The sequence below is a fragment of the Siphateles boraxobius genome, unplaced genomic scaffold (assembly GCF_051911475.1).
Source record: "Siphateles boraxobius isolate OS27281-9 unplaced genomic scaffold, OSU_SipBor_1 33, whole genome shotgun sequence".
Taxonomy (NCBI): domain Eukaryota; kingdom Metazoa; phylum Chordata; class Actinopteri; order Cypriniformes; family Leuciscidae; genus Siphateles; species Siphateles boraxobius.
The window spans coordinates 13,744,949-13,767,769 of NW_027508953.1; the positions used below are offsets into that span (position 1 = coordinate 13,744,949).

At 43.6% G+C, this 22,821-nt stretch overlaps 1 protein-coding gene across 1 annotated transcript in view; it reads right to left on the bottom strand.

Moving 5' to 3' along the window:
• Positions 1–8,656: 8,656 nt before the first annotated feature.
• Positions 8,657–22,821, bottom strand: part of LOC143701880 (SH3 and cysteine-rich domain-containing protein 2-like) — a 102,996-nt gene continuing 88,831 nt past the window's right edge. Inside the window, exon 6 of the mRNA XM_077195579.1 lies at positions 8,657–10,323. Within this exon, the coding sequence (XP_077051694.1) occupies positions 10,316–10,323 (8 nt within the window). The 3' untranslated portion in view covers positions 8,657–10,315. The remainder of the gene's footprint in view (positions 10,324–22,821) is intronic.

Here is a 22,821-nt window from a genome sequence, read left to right on the forward strand (position 1 = left end):
GTGTAACCCCCTGTTGCAGATCATGTACATAGTGTCACGTATTGTGAACACCACAATGACTTCAAGACTCCAGAGCAAGTCATGTATTCTGAACAGCATAGTGATCTGCCAACGTTTAAAGTTGTGTAGTGTGAACTCGGCATAAAGGAACGACTGAGCTATGTCATGGGGCCAGAGCCTCAGCTGTCTGATCAGGTATGCGAGACGGCTGCACCATCCGTCACCGAGGGACTTAATGATGAGTGCGAGGGTGTAGAATGGAGCCCCACCGAAACTCCCACCACTGAGAGTGAGATTCTGGCCCACAACATGAGCAATTATTTAGATTTTGGAGAGGAAGATCCCCTACCCCCTAGTTATTATCATAGTTATTGATTTGATTAATCATCACTGCCAGCTTTGTTGTCGCAAATCATCTTGTTTGTCTGTGTATTTTAAGTCCTGTGTTTTCAGTTCACCTTTGTCTGGTCTCGCTAACGTATGGTTGTGTTTGCATGCTTGTCTTCGTGTGGACTTACCCTGTAGGTATTATTAAATACTATTTGAACCTTTCATCTTTCTAGCGTTTATACGCCCTTATAAATATAACTAATTATTATTCATAACGGATTATGATCAATAATTAATAGTTTAATTATTTTCAGAATTTACTGTAGCAGAATCAATAGTATGATCATTTTATCAGTTCATCCAATGAACGGAAAGCATAAACAATTATTAATTCTAGGAAATATAATATCTTCCTGGCCAACAAAGACTAATTCTCAGCTAACAGCTGAATTAAGAAATAATTCAAGGGTAAAAGCATAGGTAGATTAGATCGCAGTTAAAGACAATAAATTCGTAAGCACAGAACACAAGTAATGCTTCTCTTTTCAAATACAAAGAATACTTTATTGATTATAAGAGTAACACATAAAACTAATATCTAACACACACACACACACACATTCATACGAGTTGCAGAAAGAAAAAGATTGAGGAAGAATGAGTTTTAGGAGTCAGATGGTGAGATCCCAAGTTTCTATATGCACTTAAAAGACATGACCTGAACGAACCATCAATCATCGATTTGACCCTTCTATCATTTCTTAGGCAGGTTATTCAATTTTATATTAATGCACCAGTTCAGTTAAAGTAACACCAGGTAACTTTTCAACCTTCATAATATATTTCCAAGTCTCTTGTGATGGTACATCGACTTACAATAGGTTGAATGACACTTCTGCCATAGCCTGACGGGGTCTGTAGCGTTTTTAATCGTACTTTTAAACTTCGGGTTTCGGGTAGTAACCGGCAAACCAAGAGATCTACAAAACTCGACTGCTTTATGGCATATACGTCACTTCCACCACCCCCCCCCCACTTCCTTAAAATCGCAGGGCTGTCAAGTGTCACGCATTGAGCGTGACAGTCACTCATTTCGGTCTTTTGTCATGCTCTCCCGCCACACATTGTATTTCTCACGCTGAAAAACTATTTGTAATATATTTAATATGCCGCAGCACCCAAAACTCTGGCCGCGCCGCTCTCACTGTGGAAGAGGCATGAATTCAAGCGCGTCTCCTCTGGTGTTGTTCGTCTGGTGTTGTTAGCCAATCAGAAAATAGCACTATTGTATCTGGGTAACATTTAACGCAACAACCAATGACACCCCGTAGTCTGGGGTGTTTTTTTGTCTGCCTGACTATGTTACGGAAGCTATCTTATCCTCCGTTTATCTTCATGAATCAGGTAATGATTATGTGTCTTGCCTCAAGCTATAATGCAAATCGATTTGTAAAATTTGCAGATTTGTTTATGGTAGCTTGATATTATAATATTGACGATATATGGTTATTATCTACCACTCAAACATTGCATTGAAGTATCATATAGATTCAGTAAAACGGTAACCAATAGACTAGGCTAATCTAATGACACTGGCTTGTAAACGTGATCATCGCGATCATTTGTCGTTAGAAAACAAATAAAACCCATGAAATTATATTCGTATGACATGCTGAAATATATGCCACTGTACCTGGGATGAAGACATTTCACACGCGACGCAAGCAGAACACCTGCATGTGACCTCCTCCTACAGTGTTCAGGGCTATCATGGTTGTCAACAAATGCACGATGACAGAGTTTACGAAAGTAGTAGAGGACAATACTGTTTCCCAACTGTAGGGGGACCCCGAGACCAAAAGTTACCTGGTGTTACTTTAAGAGTCTGAAGGCTACTTGCTTGTCTTCGGTTTGCTTTGGGGATTCCCTTTTGTCGGTGTAAAGGGGTTTCCCGGGTCTGTTGCTTGGCTGGCGGTCTCCTCGTGCCTGCTAGATCTTGGGCAGCCAATCACGTGGATGAAAGTCTTTGAAGTTGGTAGCGCGTTGCAGTGGAAACATTTAAACGAAACTTTGCAGCAAAACTTAACTTGGAACCGAGACTTTTAACGGAAAAGAAAACAAAGGAAAAGAAAGGAAAGTGAGACAAGTTAGATAGCTTGGATGAAGCTGTTTTAAACCCTGATCTTGATTTGGGTCATTTGTCTCTATGCGTCTACATGGTTACTATAACCATCGTCTGCTCCACCCGACTTGTTCGGCCGAGACTTTTTCCGAGAGAGAGCACGAGAGAGAGAGAGAGAGAGAGAAGAAAGCAAGAGAAGAGAGCAGAGCAGCAGGAGAAGAGAGCACTTCTGTGTTCAGGTCTAAGATTTTAAACTCAAAGTTTGTCCAACCTCCAGGATGAGTTCTGGCCAATTAGACACTGGCTTAATTTAGGAGGTGGCTCTATTTTCTTCTTATCGTAAATCATGCGTTATCTGTGATCTCCTTGCTCTCCAGCACTAGCAGAGAGAACAAGAGGCCACAGTTTAGCCATTATTACTATTATAAGAATACAAAACATTTTACCCAGATTTCAATCAAGCCAAGAAGAACATACGATCCTGCCGACAGGAAGCATGACACACTTTCATTCACACACCTAATATTTATAACAATTATGAATTGTATGGCATCTAAGCATATTAGACACACAGATATATTGTATAAACAACATAGAATTATGAAGTTGCATGATGTTTGATTATAAGTCCATCGAGAATTGTTCTGGGGTGAGTTTTATGGATTTTGATATGTAAAGTGTGTTATTGTGTGAAGTTTATGGGGTTTAAGCCATTCCAGTCTGAGGTCAGGGATAGTTCCTGCTGAAGTCTGTTTTTGTTTATCTCTCATGGGACCTTGGTCCTTAAGAAAGACGTAGTCTGTTAGTCGCAGGGGTCAGGTGACCTCTTGTTAGGGCCTCTTGTTTCACCATTTCTTAACAGATCTGTCTTGCCAAATTATAAAACGTTGACAACGTTCTTCCTTTAGTTAAACAATAAAAAGTATTTTTGGTTACAGACTCTCTGGAGCCTAGGGGTGATTTATGGCTCTGGGTTTGGTGAGTTGAATCTGGAATGTGAAGCCTCTTTTGTGTGATTATGTATGATCAATCACCTATAAGCTTCAATTGTGTTCGGTTCATTCTCGTAGTCGCTACATCTTCATCTTTGTGCGTTTGTATGCAGCTTAACTGTGACACCTCCGTTGCGCTGTATAGATGACAAAACCTACTGAAGGAATCTAAAACCAAACATTAAAACAAACTATTTAAAGTGACCCAAAAACTCAAATAAAATAAATACTAATGAAATATTATAGATTTATACTTATTAATTACATGCTTGAATATATAGGGTTGTGTTTGTATTCCCTCCACGATTTGATTTAAAATGGGGAATACAGCTGTTACGTCGCAGCAAGGACAAAGCAGAGAGTGAATCCAAATGCAAGCACTTTAATAATCCAACAAACAGGTAATCCAGGGTAAACTCAGAACTAGGAACAAGGTACTCAGAACTCAGACTACAAGCAACATTAAACAACGACCGACAAAACACAACTGAAGCACAGGGGTTTAAATACACAGGCAAACAAGATAACAAGGGGGCGGGGCTAATTAGAAACACCTGGAGAGACTAATAAACAAGAAAAACTACAAAGGACTACAAAACATGGCACAGGACAGGAAATAACAAAAGTCAACACAAGACAAGGAAAACATAAGACAGGAATCGTGACATAGCCCCCCACTTAAGGAGCGGATTTCAGACGCTCCTCATGACCAGTCCAGGAGGGAGGTGGAGCAGAGGCGGACCCGGGGGCGGGATGGAGGGCAAGGCCAATGGAGCGGAAGAGGACCTGAAGACTGCGGCAGGACGGAAGGCCAAGGTGGAGCATGATGTGCAGGCGGCCAGGGTGGAGCAGGCATTTCAGGCGGCCAGGGCGAAGCAGACGACCCATCGGGCGGCCAGGGCGGTGAAGACCCCTCGGGCGGCCAGGGCGGTGAAGACCTCTCGGGCGGCCAGGGCGGTGAAGACCCTTCGGGTGGCCAGGGCGGTGAAGACCCTTAGGGTGGCCAGGGCGGTGAAGACCCTTCAGGCGGCCAGGGCGGAGAAGACCCTTCGGGTGGCCATGGCGGTGAGGATCTTTCTGGTGGCCGTGGGCCCCTAAGTTGCCATGGCGAGGACCTACTACCCCCCCAAAAAAATTTCTTAAGGGTAGTTACGGGGTCATAGGCAGGAACAGACACCGGCTCAGGCTCAGGAACAGACACCGGCTCAGGAACAGACACCGGCTCAGGCTCAGGAACAGACACCGGCTCAGGCTCAGGAACAGACACCGGCTCAGGCTCAGGAACAGACACCGGCTCAGGCTCAGGAACAGACAACACACACACTGGCTCGGGAACAGACAACACACACACTGGCTCGGGAACAGACAACACACACTGGCTCGGGAACAGACAACACACACACTGGCTCGGGAACAGACAACACACACACTGGCTCGGGAACAGACAACACACACACTGGCTCGGGAACAGACAACACACACACTGGCTCGGGAACAGACAACACACACACTGGCTCGGGAACAGACAACACACACACTGGCTCTGGCTCGGGAACAGACAACACACACACGGGCTCGGGAACAGACAACACACACTCGGGCTCGGGAACAGACCACACACACACTGGCTCGGGAACAGACAACACACACACTGGCTCTGGCTCGGGAACAGACAACACACACACGGGCTCAGGAACAGACCACACACACACTGGCTCAGGAACAGACAACACACACACTGGCTCTGGCTCGGGAACAGACCACACACACACTGGCTCAGGAACAGACAACACACACACTGGCTCTGGCTCGGGAACAGACAACACACACACGGGCTCGGGAACAGACCACACACACTCGGGCTCGGGAACAGACCACACACACACTGGCTCGGGAACAGACAACACACACACTGGCTCGGGAACAGACAACACACACACTGGCTCGGGAACAGACAAACCACACACAGGCTCGGGAACAGACAACACACACTCGGGCTCGGGAACAGACCACACACACACACTGGCTCGGGAACAGACAACACACACTGGCTCTGGCTCGGGAACAGACAACACACACACGGGCTCGGGAACAGACCACACACACTCGGGCTTGGGAACAGAACACACACACACTGGCTCGGGAACAGACCACACACACACTGGCTCGGGAACAGACAACACACACACTGGCTCTGGCTCGGGAACAGACAACACACACACGGGCTCGGGAACAGACCACACACACTCGGGCTCGGGAACAGAACACACACACACTGGCTCGGGAACAGACCACACACACTCGGGCTCGGGAACAGACAACACACACACTGGCTCGGGAACAGACAACACACACACTGGCTCGGGAACAGACAACACACAGAATGGCTCGGGAACAGACAACACACAGAATGGCTCGGGAACAGACAACACACACACTGGCTCGGGAACAGACAACACACACACTGGCTCAGGAACAGACAACACACACACTGGCTCGGGAACAGACAACACACAGAATGGCTCGGGAACAGACACTGGCTCCGGTTCTGGAACAGACACCAGAACAGAAACAGCCACAAGGACAGACGTAAACACAGAAACAAACATAGAGCGATCAGGTTCAGGCGTGACTTGAACAGTCTCTGAATCGGCAGACGTCACTTGAACAGTCTCTGGATCGGCAGACGTGACTTGAACAGTCTCTGGATCGGCAGACGTGACTTGAACAGTCTCTGGATCGGCAGACGTGACTTGAACAGCCTCTGGATCGGCAGACGTGACTTGAACAGCCTCTGGATCGGCAGACGTGACTTGAACAGCCTCTGGATCGGCAGACGTGACTTGAACAGCCTCTGGATCGGCAGACGTGACTTGAACAGCCTCTGGATCGGCAGACGTGACTTGAACAGTCTCTGGATCGGCAGACGTGACTTGAACAGTCTCTGGATCGGCGCACGTGACTTGAACAGTCTCTGGATCGGCGCACGTGACTTGAACAGTCTCTGGATCGGCGCACGTGACTTGAACAGTCTCTGGATCGGCGCACGTGACTTGAACAGTCTCTGGATCGGCGCACGTGACTTGAACAGTCTCTGGATCGGCAGACGTGACTTGAACAGTCTCTGGATCGGCAGACGTGACTTGAACAGTCTCTGGATCGGCAGACGTGACTTGAACAGTCTCTGGATCGGCAGACGTGACTTGAACAGCCTCTGGATCGGCAGACGTGACTTGAACAGCCTCTGGATCGGCAGACGTGACTTGAACAGCCTCTGGATCGGCAGACGTGACTTGAACAGCCTCTGGATCGGCAGACGTGACTTGAACAGTCTCTGGATCGGCAGACGTGACTTGAACAGTCTCTGGATCGGCGCACGTGACTTGAACAGTCTCTGGATCGGCGCACGTGACTTGAACAGTCTCTGGATCGGCGCACGTGACTTGAACAGTCTCTGGATCGGCGCACGTGACTTGAACAGTCTCTGGATCGGCGCACGTGACTTGAACAGTCTCTGGATCGGCAGACGTGACTTGAACAGTCTCTGGATCGGCAGACGTGACTTGAACAGTCTCTGGATCGGCAGACGTGACTTGAACAGTCTCTGGATCGGCAGACGTGACTTGAACAGTCTCTGGATCGGCAGACGTGACTTGAACAGTCTCTGGATCGGCAGACGTGACTTGAACAGTCTCTGGATCGGTAGAAGAAAGCTCAGGCCTGGACGGGACCAGCGGCGAAGAGGACTGGCCGCTGGGCAGGACCAGCGGCGAAGAAGACTGAGCGCTGGGCAGGGCCAGCGGCGAAGAGGGTCTTGAGCTGGGCAGGACCAGCGGCGAAGAGGGCCTTGAGCTGGGCAGGACCAGCGGCGAAGAGGACTGAGCGCTGGGCAGGACCAGCGGCGAAGAGGACCTTGAGCTGGGCAGGACCAGCGGCGAAGAGGACCTTGAGCTGGGCAGGACCAGCGGCGAAGAGGACCTTGAGCTGGGCAGGACCAGCGGCGAAGAGGACTGAGTCCTGGGCAGGGCCAGCGGCAAAGAGGGTCTTGAGCTGGGCAGGACCAGCGGCGAAGAGGGCCTCGGCTCTGGCTTGACGTGGTCGACGTGAAGCTCTGGCTGGACGTGGCTGACGTGAAGCTCTGGCTGGACGTGGCTGACTTGAAGCTCTGGCTGGACGTGGCTGACGTGAAGCTCTGGCTGGACGTGGCGCTCTGGCTGGACGTGGCTGACGTGAAGCTCTGGCTGGACGTGGCTGACGTGAAGCTCTGGCTGGACGTGGCTGACGTGAAGCTCTGGCTGGACGTGGCTGACGTGAAGCTCTGGCTGGACGTGGCTGACGTGAAGCTCTGGCTGAACGTGGCTGACGTGAAGCTCTGGCTGGACGTGGCTGACGTGAAGCTCTGGCTGGACGTGGCTGACGTGAAGCTTTGGCTGGACGTGGCTGACGTGAAGCTTTGGCTGGACGTGGCTGACGTGAAGCTCTGGCTGAACGCGGCTGACGTGAAGCTCTGGCTGTATGTGGCTGACGTGAAGCTCTGGCTGGACGGTCTCTGGCTGGACGGTCTCTTGCTGGACGGTCTCTTGCTGGACGGTCTCTGGCTGGACGTGGCTGGCGTGAAGCGCAGAACTTATCCGAAGGGCAATATCAATGTACTGCTCTAACGTCCATTGAGGGGTGTTGTCCGGCATAAGGTACTCTAGGAGGTCCGTAAAGCCATAACGGAACATGTCTTTCAAGACATTATCATCAACGTCCACCCCATCACAGAGTCCACAAAGCTCCTCCACATATTTCCCAATAGGGCGGTCACCTTGGCTGAGGCAAAAGAGACTGGCTGCTGGATTCATTTTTGGGTCGGTCGTTCTGTTACGTCGCAGCAAGGACAAAGCAGAGAGTGAATCCAAATGCAAGCACTTTAATAATCCAACAAACAGGTAATCCAGGGTAAACTCAGAACTAGGAACAAGGTACTCAGAACTCAGACTACAAGCAACATTAAACAAACGACCGACAAAACACAACTGAAGCACAGGGGTTTAAATACACAGGCAAACAAGATAACAAGGGGGCGGGGCTAATTAGAAACACCTGGAGAGACTAATAAACAAGAAAAACTACAAAGGACTACAAAACATGGCACAGGACAGGAAATAACAAAAGTCAACACAAGACAAGGAAAACATAAGACAGGAATCTTGACAACAGCATCTTATTCCTAATGTTGTGACATTTTTAACATTTGAATTAACAAAGAAATTGCAGTGTTGCTGTGTACAATAAAAACAGTGCACAACGAAAATATTACAAAGCAACATAATTTAAGAACAGAAGTTTCTTTGTTTCTCTCATGGACATGCAAGTACACGTACAAAACGTAATACTAAAAAAGTATTCTAAAAAGAAAAATTGGTATATTTCGTCAGGGTGTGAAGAAATATAGAGCTGAGTATCATCAGCATAACAGTGAAAACTAAAGCCATGCTTCCTCCCCATATCTCCCAAGGGTAGCATGTACAGGGTGAAAAGCAATGATCCTAGTACTGAGCCTTGCAGTACTCCATACTGAACTTGTGATTGATAAGACACCTCTTCATTTACTGCTTTTACTTTATTTGTACTGCTGATAACGATCAGATAAGTATGTTATCAGGTTCATATCCACAGCATCTCCCAACCAGATCGGTGGTGAAAGCCCTTTCCCAGTTTATTTCCATCTTTGGTATCCCTCACACTATACAGAGTGATAGAGGCTCTAACTTTACATCACGCATGTTCAGAGAGGTGTTGGAGCAGTTGCGTGTGAAACATCAGCGTAGTAGCACTGATTACGCCCAGAGCCAAGGTGCTCTGGATAGTTTTCATCAGACATTCGCTTCTCAGGGGTTATTGTGTTGAGCTTAACAGAGACTGGGAGGAAGGGCTCCCATGGCTAATGTTGGCGGCCCGAGAAGGTAACCCAGGAGAGCACGGGATTCTCACCTAATGATTTGGTTTTTGGCCATAGAGTTCGTGGGCCTCTAGCAGTTTTGCAGGGGAGCTGAAGTGTCCCGAGTCTCCTGTTAACTTGTTGGACTATGTTAATGGTTTTTGTCGTAGGTTGTTTCTAGCCTGTGAGATGGCGACTGACAACCTAAAGCTCAAAAGAAAATGAAGAGTTGGTATGACCATCGGGCTGAGCCAAGGGTGTTCAGTTCTGGTGATCAGGTTCTGGCATTATTGGCGATAGCCAATTCTCCTTTCCTTGCAAAATACACAGGTCCCTATAGGGTTGTTTGGCGGGTGTCAGACCTGAATTATTTACTTGATAAACCAAATCGAAGGCGTTCCACCCAGCTCTCAAAATCTTTTGAACCCCTATTACAGCAGGTCTTCAGTCTGTGGGGCAGCAGAGTCTGATGACCTGGTTTTGCCTGTTTCTTTAGCCGCAGTTGTTGAGACTCCTAGGACCTCTCCCTACATGGTTGCAGCAAGTAGTGGTGAGGATGTGGTAGGTCCTGATGATTGTGTGCTGCAGCCTCGTTTGAGGAACTCCGAGAAACTTGCAGAGTTGTATACTTTATTTGGGCATTTGCCAGATGAATGGGCATCAGAAATAACGTCTTTGTTTTCCACTGTAGTAGCCCCTTTGACTGACCTGTTAAAGGATAAAGTTAAGTTTGAATGGACTGTAGCCTCCCAGGCTGCTTTTGATAATGTTAAGTTGTTGTTGACCTCTGCCCCAGTTTTTATGGCACCCCGTTTAGTTCAGCCTTTCCAGATGCAGGTTGACTAGCCATGTGGGTGCTGGTGCTGTGCTCCTGCAGAGTGATGAACAGGGGTTGGACAGGCCAACATGTTTCTTCTCCAGGAAATGTAATTGTCATCAGCTGAATTATTCAACTATTGAGAAGGAAACATTGGCGTTAGTATGGGGTCTGCAACAGTTTGATGTGTATCTAGCTGGGGGCACTGTTCCTATAACTGTTTACTCAGATCACAATCCGCTTACATTTCTCCACTCTTTAAAGAGTCCTAGTTAATGCCTTATACGCTGGGCTTTATTTTTACAGCCATACAATTTACAGATATGACACATTCGGGGCGTGGACAATGTCATGGCTGACGCTTTGTCCCGCGCCCCGGGTGGGCTGGAGTGAGTGTGTTTGTTTTATCCTGTCTTTCTCTCTCCCTGTTTCTCTACTCTCTTGAGTCTCCTTAAATTTAGGTTTCCAGGGACGGACCTGCTGGGCTCCACCTCCTTGCTTTTTTCCTGTTTGTTGCGTCTCCCGTACAGGTGGGCGAAGCACAGGTGTGGCGTGGTGCGTGTGTGATTGCTTACTGGATCTTGGGCTTTAAAAACATCTCTCCAGACCTGGTTGTGAACGGCCGCCGCTTCTCCTTCTCTCCCGCACCTTTTTGCAGTTTTTGTTTCTTTATACACAACACGTAATTTCTCTTGTTGCATACACTTTTCTTTTCCAACCTAAAATCTATATTGACTTTATTTAACCTATGTTGTTAATTCTTTATCTTTAGTAAATATATTTCTTTACATGGCAATTCCGCGTCGTCTTCCCTCACTGTTACATAGCTTAGAATGGGCAGGATGTAACAGACTAAACTACTGAAAGAGATGCTTCCAGAGGTCATAGATCCTCTTCTTAGTATCATTAATTCATCTTTGTTATTACGATACGTACCGAAAACTTTTAAGCTGGCTATGATTAAACAGCTTGTTAAAAAAACGCAACTTGATCCTACAGAATTAGCCAATTACAGGCCGATCTCGAATCTACCTTTTCTGTCAAAGATACTAGAAAAGATACTATCTTCAAGGCTATGTTCCTTTTTAGAAAGAAATGGTATCTGCGAGGATTTTCAATCAGGATTTTGACCGTATCATAGTACTGAGACAGCTCTCATTAGAGTCACAAATGATTTGCTCTTATCATCCGATCGTGGTTGTATCTCTCTATTAGTGTTACTCGATCTTAGTGCTGCTTTTGACACTATCGACCACAACATTATTTTAAATAAACTCGAAAATTATGTTGCCATTAGTTGAATTGCACTAGCATGGTTTAAATCATACTTATCTGACAGTTATCAGTTTGTAGCAGTATATTAAGAGATGTCTTATCGGTCAAAAGTTCAGTATGGTGTATCACAAGGCTCAGTACTAGGACCGTTGCTGTTCACTCTGTACATGCTACCCATAGGAGATATCATTAGGAAGCAGTGACTAGTAATTTCCTACTACTTAATTCTGAAAAAACAGAGATTCAAATTATTGGACAAAAAACGTCCTCACGTAATAACCTAGAATACTGTCTAACACTTGATGGCTGCTCTATCAAGTCCTCGTCGTCGGTTAGGAACCTGTGTGTGCTCTTTGATACCAAACTTTCATTTGAAAGTCACGTGTCTAGTATTTGTAAAACCGCATTTTTTCATCTTAAAAATATATCTAAATTACGTCATATGATCTCAATTAAAAATGCAGAGCAATTAGTTAATGCGTTTATGACATCAAGGCTAGATTGTTGTAATGCTCTACTGGGTGGTTGCCCTGCACGTTTAATAAATAAACTACAGCTGGTCCGAAATGCAGCCGCTAGAGTTCTTACCAGAACCAGGAAGTATGACCATATTAGCCCGGTTCTGTCAACACTTCATTGGCTCCCTATTAAACATTTTATAAATTTTAAAATATTGCTGATTACTTACAAAGCACTAGATGGTTTAGCTCCCAAGCACTTGAGCGAGCTCTTAACGCATTATAGTCCTTCACATCTATTGCAATCTCAAAATTCTGGCCAGTTGATAATACCTAGAATATCAAAATCGACTGCTGGCAGTAGATCCTTTTCCTATTTAGCACCAAAACTTTGGAACAATCTTCCTAACATTTTTTAGGAAGCAGACACACTCTGTCAGTTCAAATCTAGACTAAAAACACATCTCTTTGGCTTAGCATACACATAACACATTATAGAATTCTATAATTCAATGTTAGGCTGCATAGTTTAGATCAGCCGGATCCGGGAACACTTCCCATAAACCCTGATGTACTTTGTACATCATAAGAAGGATGGCGTCTACGCTAATATTAGTCTCTCTGTTTATCTCGAGGTTTACTGCAAACCGCCGAATCCAGGCCATATCCAGATCTGATGAAGGACCATCGCATGGACACCACGACAACGCATGCCTGAAGTGCCAGCCTCATCAGCCCTGTGAAGTCCTCATGGACACCTCAACAAACTCGCCTCTATACTGGCGTGATGACTCCGACCCCCATTGAGATGGAACTGGATAAATATTGTGAAAGTTCTGATCCAATCTGACTTCTGACATATAATGCTGCCTAAATCATTATCATACTCTGTTCGTTGGCCAAAGGAGGACTGGCCCCCTGACTGAGCCTGGGTTCTCCCAAGGTTTTTTTTCTCCATTCTGTCACCTGATAGAGTTTTGGTTCCTTGCCACTGCCGCCTTTCTTCACCTTTGTCGCCATTGGCTTTTGGCTTGCTAAGCTGGGGACATTTAATTTTATTACAACATTATTTTCCTGTTATCTCTGTAAAGCTGCTTTGAAACAATCTGTATCGTAAAAAGCGCTATATAATCAAAGGTGACTTGACTTGATGTCTAACGAACTCATCAAATATGTCTGTATGTTTACACGCATCCGGACTCTTGTTCAGCACCAAAGGCAATGCAATTAACTGTTTTCTCAATCTTTAGATGCGTCTCTAAGTTTTGACCCCTTCTAAGAAGGTGATTTTGATGCTTTGATGGTTCTTATAGACCAATTTCGAGCCAACGTCACAGTTACGTCAAGGCGCTAGCTGGAGGCAAAACAAAGGGAAAACTGTAAGCCGCCAACACAAACCAGCACAGATTCGTCTACATAATAAGGAGCTTAAATTATTATTATTATTATTATTAAATGTCATCTTGTTGTGTTGTTGAGTGCAAGACTCAATGAAAAATGAATATGCTGTATCTGGAATTTTTATTTCTAGAAAATGTTCACATAATTAAAATTGCACCGTAATGTTACTCTTTACATTGTCGTCTTCTTCTCGGATCGTACCACACAAGTCTTGTACATGATCATTCATCACATAGTTATAGGCATCTAAAGATTTATATGCCCTCAGTTTCTCTTTACGCTCTGTTTCTCTATCGGATAGGTGTAGAAGTCAGGCCACTCAACCAGAGGTAGCCTAGCGTTAACGTTAATCCTGTCAGATCGTCCATCCATTGAGTGAGCGTGCAAGGGTCCGCCAATCTGGTTCCGTCCGTTAAAATTAACTTTTGCAAATAACAATCGTGGCCCTGGACAGTGAGTGAACTTGCACATTAAGATAAAATCGGATTTTCTCCAGTTATTGTTAAAAAACAAGCTTGAACTCCAAATATGTTTGCTGTGATGCATTTACACGGCTTTGACCAGCGGATGTCGCTAGCGTGGCACTACCTTCTGCTACACTGCTTTGCGCATGCATAGAAGTGCGAGAAAATAAGTCATTATTACGAGAAAAGCTCTCATTATTACGAGATGTTTAGTCATTATAACGAGAAAGTTTCTCATTATTACGAGATGCTATGTCATTATTACAAGAAAGTTTCCAATTATTACGAGATGTTAAGTCATTATAACGAGAAAGTTTCTCATTATTATGAGATGCTCAGTCATTATTATGAGAACATTTCTCATTATTATGAGATGTTCAGTCATTATTATGAGAAAATTTCTCATTATTATGAGATACTTAAGTCAAGTCAAGTCAAGTCATCCTCATTTATATAGCGCTTTTAACAATGTAGATTGTTTCAAAGCAGCTTTACAGAGATAAACATATAATTTAAGGTAACAGAGATTGGTTTGGTTTTATAGTGGCTCTTGAAAAATGTTTTTTCCAGCTAAAGTTAGTTTTGATTGATTCACTTCCGTCTAAATGATCATTTGTTATTAAATTAGGGGCCGCTAAGACGACACCGTTCTCTCTAAACAGACTTTAAACGTGAACCTGTGATAGACGCTGATGGCGTTCACATGCGCATTAAGAATTGATTCTATAGTTATGTGCGTTTGAATATATGTGCGCAGGTTTGTAATTCCTTACAAACCATGCCTAAACAAACTACTTGTCTATAAATTTTGATGCAGAATTTTTATTTTATCTTATCACTTTGGGTAGGTACGCGAACCGAAAAATTCCACAACGCTTTATCTATAGAGTGGTATAGGGATCCTCTACAGGTCCTTCTCAAAAAATTAGCATATTGTGATAAAGTTAATTATTTTCCATAATGTAATGATAAAAATTAAACTTTCATATATTTTAGATTCATTGCACACCAACTGAAATATTTCAGGTCTTTTATTGTTTTAATACTGATGATTTTGGCATACAGCTCATGAAAACCCAAAATTCCTATCTCAAAAAATTAGCATATCATGAAAAGGGTCTCTAAACGAGCTATTAACCTTATCATCTGAATCAACTAATTAACTCTAAACACCTGCAAAAGATTCCTGAGGCTTTTAAAAACTCCCAGCCTGTTTCATTACTCAAAACCGCAATCATGGGTAAGACTGCCGACCTGACTGCTGTCCAGAAGGCCATCATTGACACCCTCAAGCAAGAGGGTAAGACAGAAAGAAATTTCTGAACAAATAGGCTGTTCCCAGAGTGCTGTATCAAGGCACCTCAGTGGGAAGTCTGTGGGAAGGAAAAAGTGTGGCAAAAAACGCTGCACAACGAGAAGAGGTGACCGGACCCTGAGGAAGATTGTGGAGAAGGACTGATTCCAGACCTCGGGGGACCTGCGGAAGCAGTGGACTGAGTCTGGAGTAAAAACATCCAGAGCCGACGTGCACAGGCGTGTGCAGGAAATGGGCTACAGGTGCCGCATTCCCCAGGTCAAGCCACTTTTGAACTAGAAACAGCGGCAGAAGCGCCTGACCTGGGCTACAGAGAAGCAGCACTGGACTGTTGCTCAGTTTTGCATGTCATTCGGAAATCAAGGTGCCAGAGTCTGGAGGAAGACTGGGGAGAAGGAAATGCCAAAATGCCTGAAGTCCAGTGTCAAGTACCCACAGTCAATGATGGTCTGGGGTGCCATGTCAGCCGCTGGTGTTAGTGCACTGTGTTTTATCAAGGGCAGGGCCAATGCAGCTAGCTATCAGGAGATTTTGGAGCACTTCATGCTTCCATCTGCTGAAAAGCTTTATGGAGATGAAGATTTCATTTTTCAGCACGACCTGGCACCTGCTCACAGTGCCAAAACCACTGGTAAATGGTTTACTGACCATGGTATTACTGTGCTCAATTGGCCTGCCAACTCTCCTGACCTGAACCCCATAGAGAATCTGTGGGATATTGTGAAGAGAAAGTTGAGAGACGCAAGACCCAACACTCTGGATGAGCTTAAGGCCGCTATCGAAGCATCCTGGGCCTCCATAACACCTCAGCAGTGCCACAGGCTGATTGCCTCCATGTCACGCCGCATTGAAGCAGTCATTTCTGCAAAAGGATTCCCGACCAAGTATTGACTATTGTGTGCATAACTGAACATAATTATTTGAAGGTTGACTTTTTTTTTTTTTGTATTAAAAACACTTCTTTTATTGGTCGGATGAAATATGCTATTTTTTTGAGACAGGAATTTTGGGTTTTCATGAGCTGTATGCCAAAATCATCAGTATTAAAACAATAAAAGACCTGAAATATTTCAGTTGGTTTGCAATGAATCTAAAATATATGAAAGTTTAATTTTTATCATTACATTATGGAAAATAATGAACGTTATCACAATATGCTAATTTTTTTAGAAGGACCTGTATAGGGAGAGGCTAGTTGGCACTTCAGCACTGCATTGTCATCAGGTCCAGGCGAAAGTCCTTCGTCAGATCTGGAAACGGCCTGGATCCAGCAGGCTGCGGGAAAACCTCGGGATAAACAAAGACACAAAAATTAGCGTAGATGCCATTCTTCTTATGATTTAACGAGTACATCAGGATTTGAGGGAAGTGTTCCCAGTTCCGGCTGACCTAATCTAAGCAGCCTAATATTGAATTATAGAAGTCTATAGAGTGTTATGTGAATGCTAGGTCAAAGAGATGTGTTTTTAGTCTAGCTTTGAACTGACAGACTGTGTCTGCTTCCCGGACAATGTTAGGAAGATTGTTCCAAAGTTTTGGTGCTAAATAGGAAAAGGATCTACCGCCAGCAGTCGATTTATATATTCTAGGTATTATCAACTGGCCGGAATTTTGAGATCGCAATAGACGTGAAGGACTATAATGCGTTAAGAGCTCGCTCAAGTACTGGGGAGCTAAACCATTTAGTGCTTTGTAAGTAATCAGCAATATTTTAAAATTTATACGATGTTTAATAGGGAGCCAATGCAGTGTTGACAGAACCGGGCTAATATGGTCGTACTTCCTGTTTCTGGTAAGAACTCTAGCGGCTGCGTTTTGAACTAGCTGTAGTTTGTTTATTAAGCGCGCAGGGCAACCACCCAGTAGAGCATTACAATAATCTAGCCTCGATGTCATGAACGCATGAACTAGTTGTTCCGCATTTGTCAATGAGAGCATATGACGTAATTTAGATATATTTTTAAGATGGAAAAATGCGGTTTTACAGACACTAGACACGTGACTTTCAAATGAAAGATTGGTATCAAAGAGCACACCCAGGTTCCTAATTGACGACGAAGACTTAACAGAGCAGCCATTAAGTGTTAGACAGTATTCTAGGTTATTACGTGTGGAAGTTTTTTGTCCAATAATTAGAATCTCTGTTTTTTCAGAATTTAGTAGTAGGAAATTACTAGTCATCCAATTTTTGATATCAACTATGCATTCCGATAATTTTGTGAATTGGTGAGTTTCGTTAGGTTTGGAAGAAATATAGAGCTGAGTATCATCAGCATAACAGTGAAAGCTAATTCCATGTTTCCTAATGATATCTCCTAAAGGTAGCATGTACAGAGTGAACAGCAGCGGTCCTAGTACTGAGCCTTGTGGTACGCCATACTGAACTTGTGATCGATAAGACATCTCTTCATTTACTGCTACAAACTGATAGCGGTCAGATAAATATGATTTAAACCATGCTAATGCAATTCCACTAATGCCAACATAGTTTTCTAGTCTATTTAAGAGAATGTTGTGGTCAATGGTGTCAAATGCAGCACTAAGATCAAGTAACACTAATAGAGAGATACAACCACGATCGGATGATAAGAGCAAATCATTTGTGACTCTAATGAGAGCTGTCTCAGTGCTATGGTGCGGTCTAAATCCTGACTGGAAATCCTCGCAGATACCATTTCTTTTAAGAAAGGAACACAGTTGTGAGGATACTGCCTTTTCTAGTATCTTTGACAGAAAAGGTAGATTTGAGATCGGCCTGTAATTGACTAATTCTGTAGGATCAAGTTGCGTTTTTTTAACAAGCGGTTTAATATAGCCAGCATAAAGGTTTTTGGTACGTATCCTAGAGACAAAGATGAATTAATGATGTTAAGAAGAGGATCTATGACTTCTGGAAGCATCTCTTTCAGTAGTTTAGTCGGTATAGGGTCTAACATACATGTTGTCGATTTAGATGAATTAACGAGTTTGCAAAATTCTTCCTCTCCTATGGCAACAAATGAATCAAATTTTACCTCGGGGAGACTATAATGCACTCCCTGATGTGATGCTGTAGTAGACGGTTGCATAATTATAATTTTGTCCCTAATATTATCAATCTTATAAGTGAAGAAGTTCATAAAGTCATTACTGCTGTGTTTCTTGGAAACTTCTGGGCTTGAAGCTTTCTTTTTCATTAGTGTAGCCACTTTTTCAAATAAATACCTTGGATTATGTTTATTTTCTTTTAATAGGGTTGAAAAATAAGCAGATCTAGCAGCTTTTAAAGCCTCTCTGTAAGCAATCGAGCTCTCCTTCCATGAAATCCGAAATACCTCTAGTTTTGTTTTCTTCCAGTTGCGCTCCATTTTTCTGGCTGCTCTCTTAAGGGCCCGGGTGTGCTCGTTGTACCACGGTGTTGGACTATTTTCTTTAATCTTCTTTAAGCGCAACGGAGCAACTGTATCTAAAGTGCTGGAAAGGAGAGAGTTAAAAGTTTCTGTTGCAATATCAAGTTCTTCCTAGCTATCTGGGATGCTGAGATGATGAAACTGATTAGGAAGATTATTGATAAAGCAATCTTTAGTGGCAGAAGTGATAGGTCTAACATACTTGTAACACGGAGTTGGCTTTGCAGCCTTGGCTAAATGTAATTTACATGAGACTAGATAATGATCTGAGATGTCGTCACTCTGCTGCAGAATTTTAACAGCATCAACATTGATTCCATGTGATAATATTAGATCTAGAGTATGATTACGACAATGAGTAGGTCCTGACACGTGTTGCCTAACTCCAATAGAGTTAAGAATGTCTTTAAATGCCAATCCCATTGCATCTTTTCCATTATCTACATGTATATTAAAATCACCAACAATTAGGACTTTATCATTAAAGCTCCAGTCGGCAAGTCTGCAGATTGAGTGGACTTAGGCAAAATTTTGAATGTTTACAACTCTCATGCCCCTCCCCCACTATCAACGAATACCCTCCCACCGAGTTCGTGGCTTCGTGCTCGTCAGTGCCAGTGCAGCAGATTTTCTGTGAACGCGCCCGTCTCATCAGCATCCATCAACACCATGAAGTATTTTGTTATTGTTGTTTTGTCATTTTGGAGTAGATTGTTACGAAATGGATTACCCACCAATTAAACGTAAATAAACACCATCGTCTGTCTGAAACGCTATTATTGCTGTATGTGGCAGACATGGTCATTGTACATTTTTCTACTGCTTATATATCAGAGCTAGTAAGATAGCACATACAATAACAGTAGCTTTACTACTGTGCTTACTCTCGTTAGAAAGGTAGAGTAGCATTGATTCTTCCTAAAAGCCGAACTTTATCCCTTCATCTGGACATGTTTATCCACCTAAGTTACATTCACACGGATTTCAGTGCAAACAAACGAACCTGCCCAACAAGTGCCAACGTTAGCTATCCATACCAACACATTAGGGCAAACATACTTAGATTACTAACATAACACTAAGAAATAAAGGTACTGGTTGATAAAGCACAATTACCTGTGGAATTACTATAACACTACGAAATAAAGTAACTGGTTGATAAAGCACAATTACCTGTGGAGAAGAAATGTTGCAAGCTCTGCATCCAGCTTGAACCCAATTAAATCACGTAAATCTCTCCACCTTTCAAATGGCGATCCGATATTGATCCTGGTTTATTTACGCACTTTCTTTCTTTACTTCTTTATTTTCAGCAGGTGTTCTCTTTTCCTGTGTTGTTTTTGACCTCCTAGCTCTTGAGGTTAACCGAGGAATTGGAATCTTTTCCGCCATCACTCTTCATTACTGCGCGAACTTCAGGCGTGTGCATGTGATTGTAACGTGCGCGAGGGGTGGCGTGTGCACGACCTGTGATTGACAGTCAGATCTCACACCCCCATGTGCTGATTGGACCCGATAATCCGGGACGGGTGGATTTTTCCAAAAAAAATAACACGCTCCAGGTGGAGTTAGAAGCTCGGCCTTTTTTCTAAAACCACTTTATTTATGTTGTTCTGTCGGATTATAGTGTCGATTTCACTGAATATGATCAAAAAATTGTTGCCGACAGGAGCTTTAAGTCATTATTATGTGAAAGAATAATGTGTCTACAATTAACTAAAAGAATTAAAATGTTTTACCCTGAAGAAGGCTGGTTGTGCCGCTACACGTGAGTTGTATTTTCCTCCACATGTTTTAATAATTTTTTCAATCATGATAGAGCCAGTTTAATAAAGGCTTTTTAATTTTCTAAAGAAGAGTGCCTTGGATTCCCTTTTCTACATGACATTTAAAATGTTCAGTTCGACTTTCAGCATAAACCAGCCTGGACCAGCCTGGAATCCATGCTGGTTTTTATTGGATTTTTCATCATCTCTGGATTGCTTGAGAACAGCATGAATATGCTGGTCCAACAGCTATACCAGCGCTATAACAGCATAAACAAGCCTGGAGCAGCACTAACCAGCATAAACATGTTTATGCTGGATTTTTCAGTAGGGAAATAAATGACTTTTCTCAGCTTAATCATTCTGCTCCTCCAGGGTATGTTTACACCTGCAAACCCTGTGCCTCTGGCCATGGTGTGGGTCTTGAAATATTATATAATGAGAAGTGGAACGTTTTAGATATATTTGTGCAAGAATATACCTCCGATTTGCATTGATAATATCACAAGTTAGTGTCTTTCAATGCTCATTTACCTGTGTTTAAGCTTAATTTATGAAGTGATAATATATTGGTTCTTGCTAAAGTATTTGCCACCCTTTCCAGCAAAGGCCATCGCTCGACTCCAGATGAACTGGTTCTTCATTATAATGATGGTCTCCAAACAATCCTAGATGTCTGTGCTCCGTTGAAAACCAGGTTAGTTTTGTTGATCAACTATGCCACTTTCGGTTTACTCCGGAATTACACCAGTTAAAAGTCCATAGACTTAAGTGTCTAAATGTCAAGATTGGACTTGTAGAAAAACTATAAGGTTGCTCTTTTCACAGCTAAAACAGATTCATATACTAGCTTAATTAGGTCTGGTGAAAGGGAAAACAAGAACCCTTTTTTCTATACTTACTCTCCTTGATTTCAGTGTTGCAATCGAAACATTCTTGCACAGCATTCTTTTAGACTGTTCCAATCTTATCTTACGGGTCGTGCTCAATTTGTACAATTTAAGCATTTTCAATCACAGCCGCCTTATGTTACTATTGGTGTTCCACAGGGCTCTGTCCTGGACCCTCTTTTATTTATTATTTATCTTCTATCCCTTGGTAGTATATTTAGGAAATTTGTGATACAATTTCATTATTATGCCGATGACTCCCAACTCTGTATGTCCATCCATAAAGTATTGCCATATTGTATTTATTTATAAATAGCTCATTCGGTTGAGCGCAGTCGGCAGGAAGTCCTCCGTTCCCTGCTCCTCCCCCAACATGGTGGACGGCAGAAGGCTCCAGCCATGGCGAACGGGATCCTCCGCCCTCTCTCGGCCAGCAGCCACCTATACTCGACCCATGAGCATGGTAGCGAGCTCTCCGTCCCACCTGCTGTTCAATCGCACCCGCACCACCGCCTCAGGCAGCCACCGGCGGTCACCGCACCTTTGCTGCCCAACCTCCTCAGCACTGCGATCCCTCTCAGCAGCGAGGGCTCTCCGACAGGGTGTCCCTCTTTCTTCCCAGGTTTTGGCACCAATGTAGCAAGGTCAGTTTTTGTGGGAAGGAGGAGGAGGGAACCGGCAAACTTTCACAAGCTTTAGTTATAAAATAAACAAACACAAAACGAAAGTAAAGGCGGAAGCCCCTCATGGACGACTGCCGCACACACATAAACAAAATATAACAATGTCCAGGCCAGGTCCTCTCTCGTCCTTCACTGTCGTCGCTCCTCCTTTAATGCTTCTGAAACTCCTCCTTTAGAGAAACGAGACTGATGCAAGGGCCAGGTAGTGCTCATCATCAATCATGCCACTGGCCATGCGCCGTTCTCTCACGGATCTCGTCCCCGCCCTGCTTGCCACACACATATATAAATATATGTATATATATATATATATATATATATATAAACAGTCGTTTATTGATTTGGCAGGTGAGGGAACCCTTAAACCTTGTGTAGGTGCAACAGGGAAAAATTACTCACCATAGGCCAACATATTGAGTATCGTGGTATAGCAATACTTTTTTGGGACAAGAGTGTCACTGTTGCACCAAGTATCACAATACTTATTTACTTGATATTTTGATGTTTTTATATCGGTCCATCTACATCTACACTGATATAATGACGATGCTATGTTAAAATTGCTGAACACCACAATATGGAACACAAGCATGTTTTTCACAATGTAAATTCCATTTTTTTTTAATTGGATTTCTCTGACCTACATATGTGCAATTTAAGGCTTTTGAAGGCCAAAAAATGGATAAGAAGTAGCTTTAAAACCATCTCATTGGGCATTAGATTATTTGTCAATACCTGCTCTCTCCTCATCTCCATCTTTCTTTTTCTCTCAGGCTGCGTTCCAAACCGCATACTCAATGAGTAGGTACTTAATTTCAATGAGTACTTACTCAACGAGCGCGAAAAGAGTAGGTACTTCATAGCCATATCTCGTTGAGTATGAATGCGATCCGGACATCATACGCCATGTTGACGTTATCATGTGACCTATGACGTTATCACAAGCGCAACAATTTAAAAGTTATGAGCAACAGGTGCACCGACATCTCACTG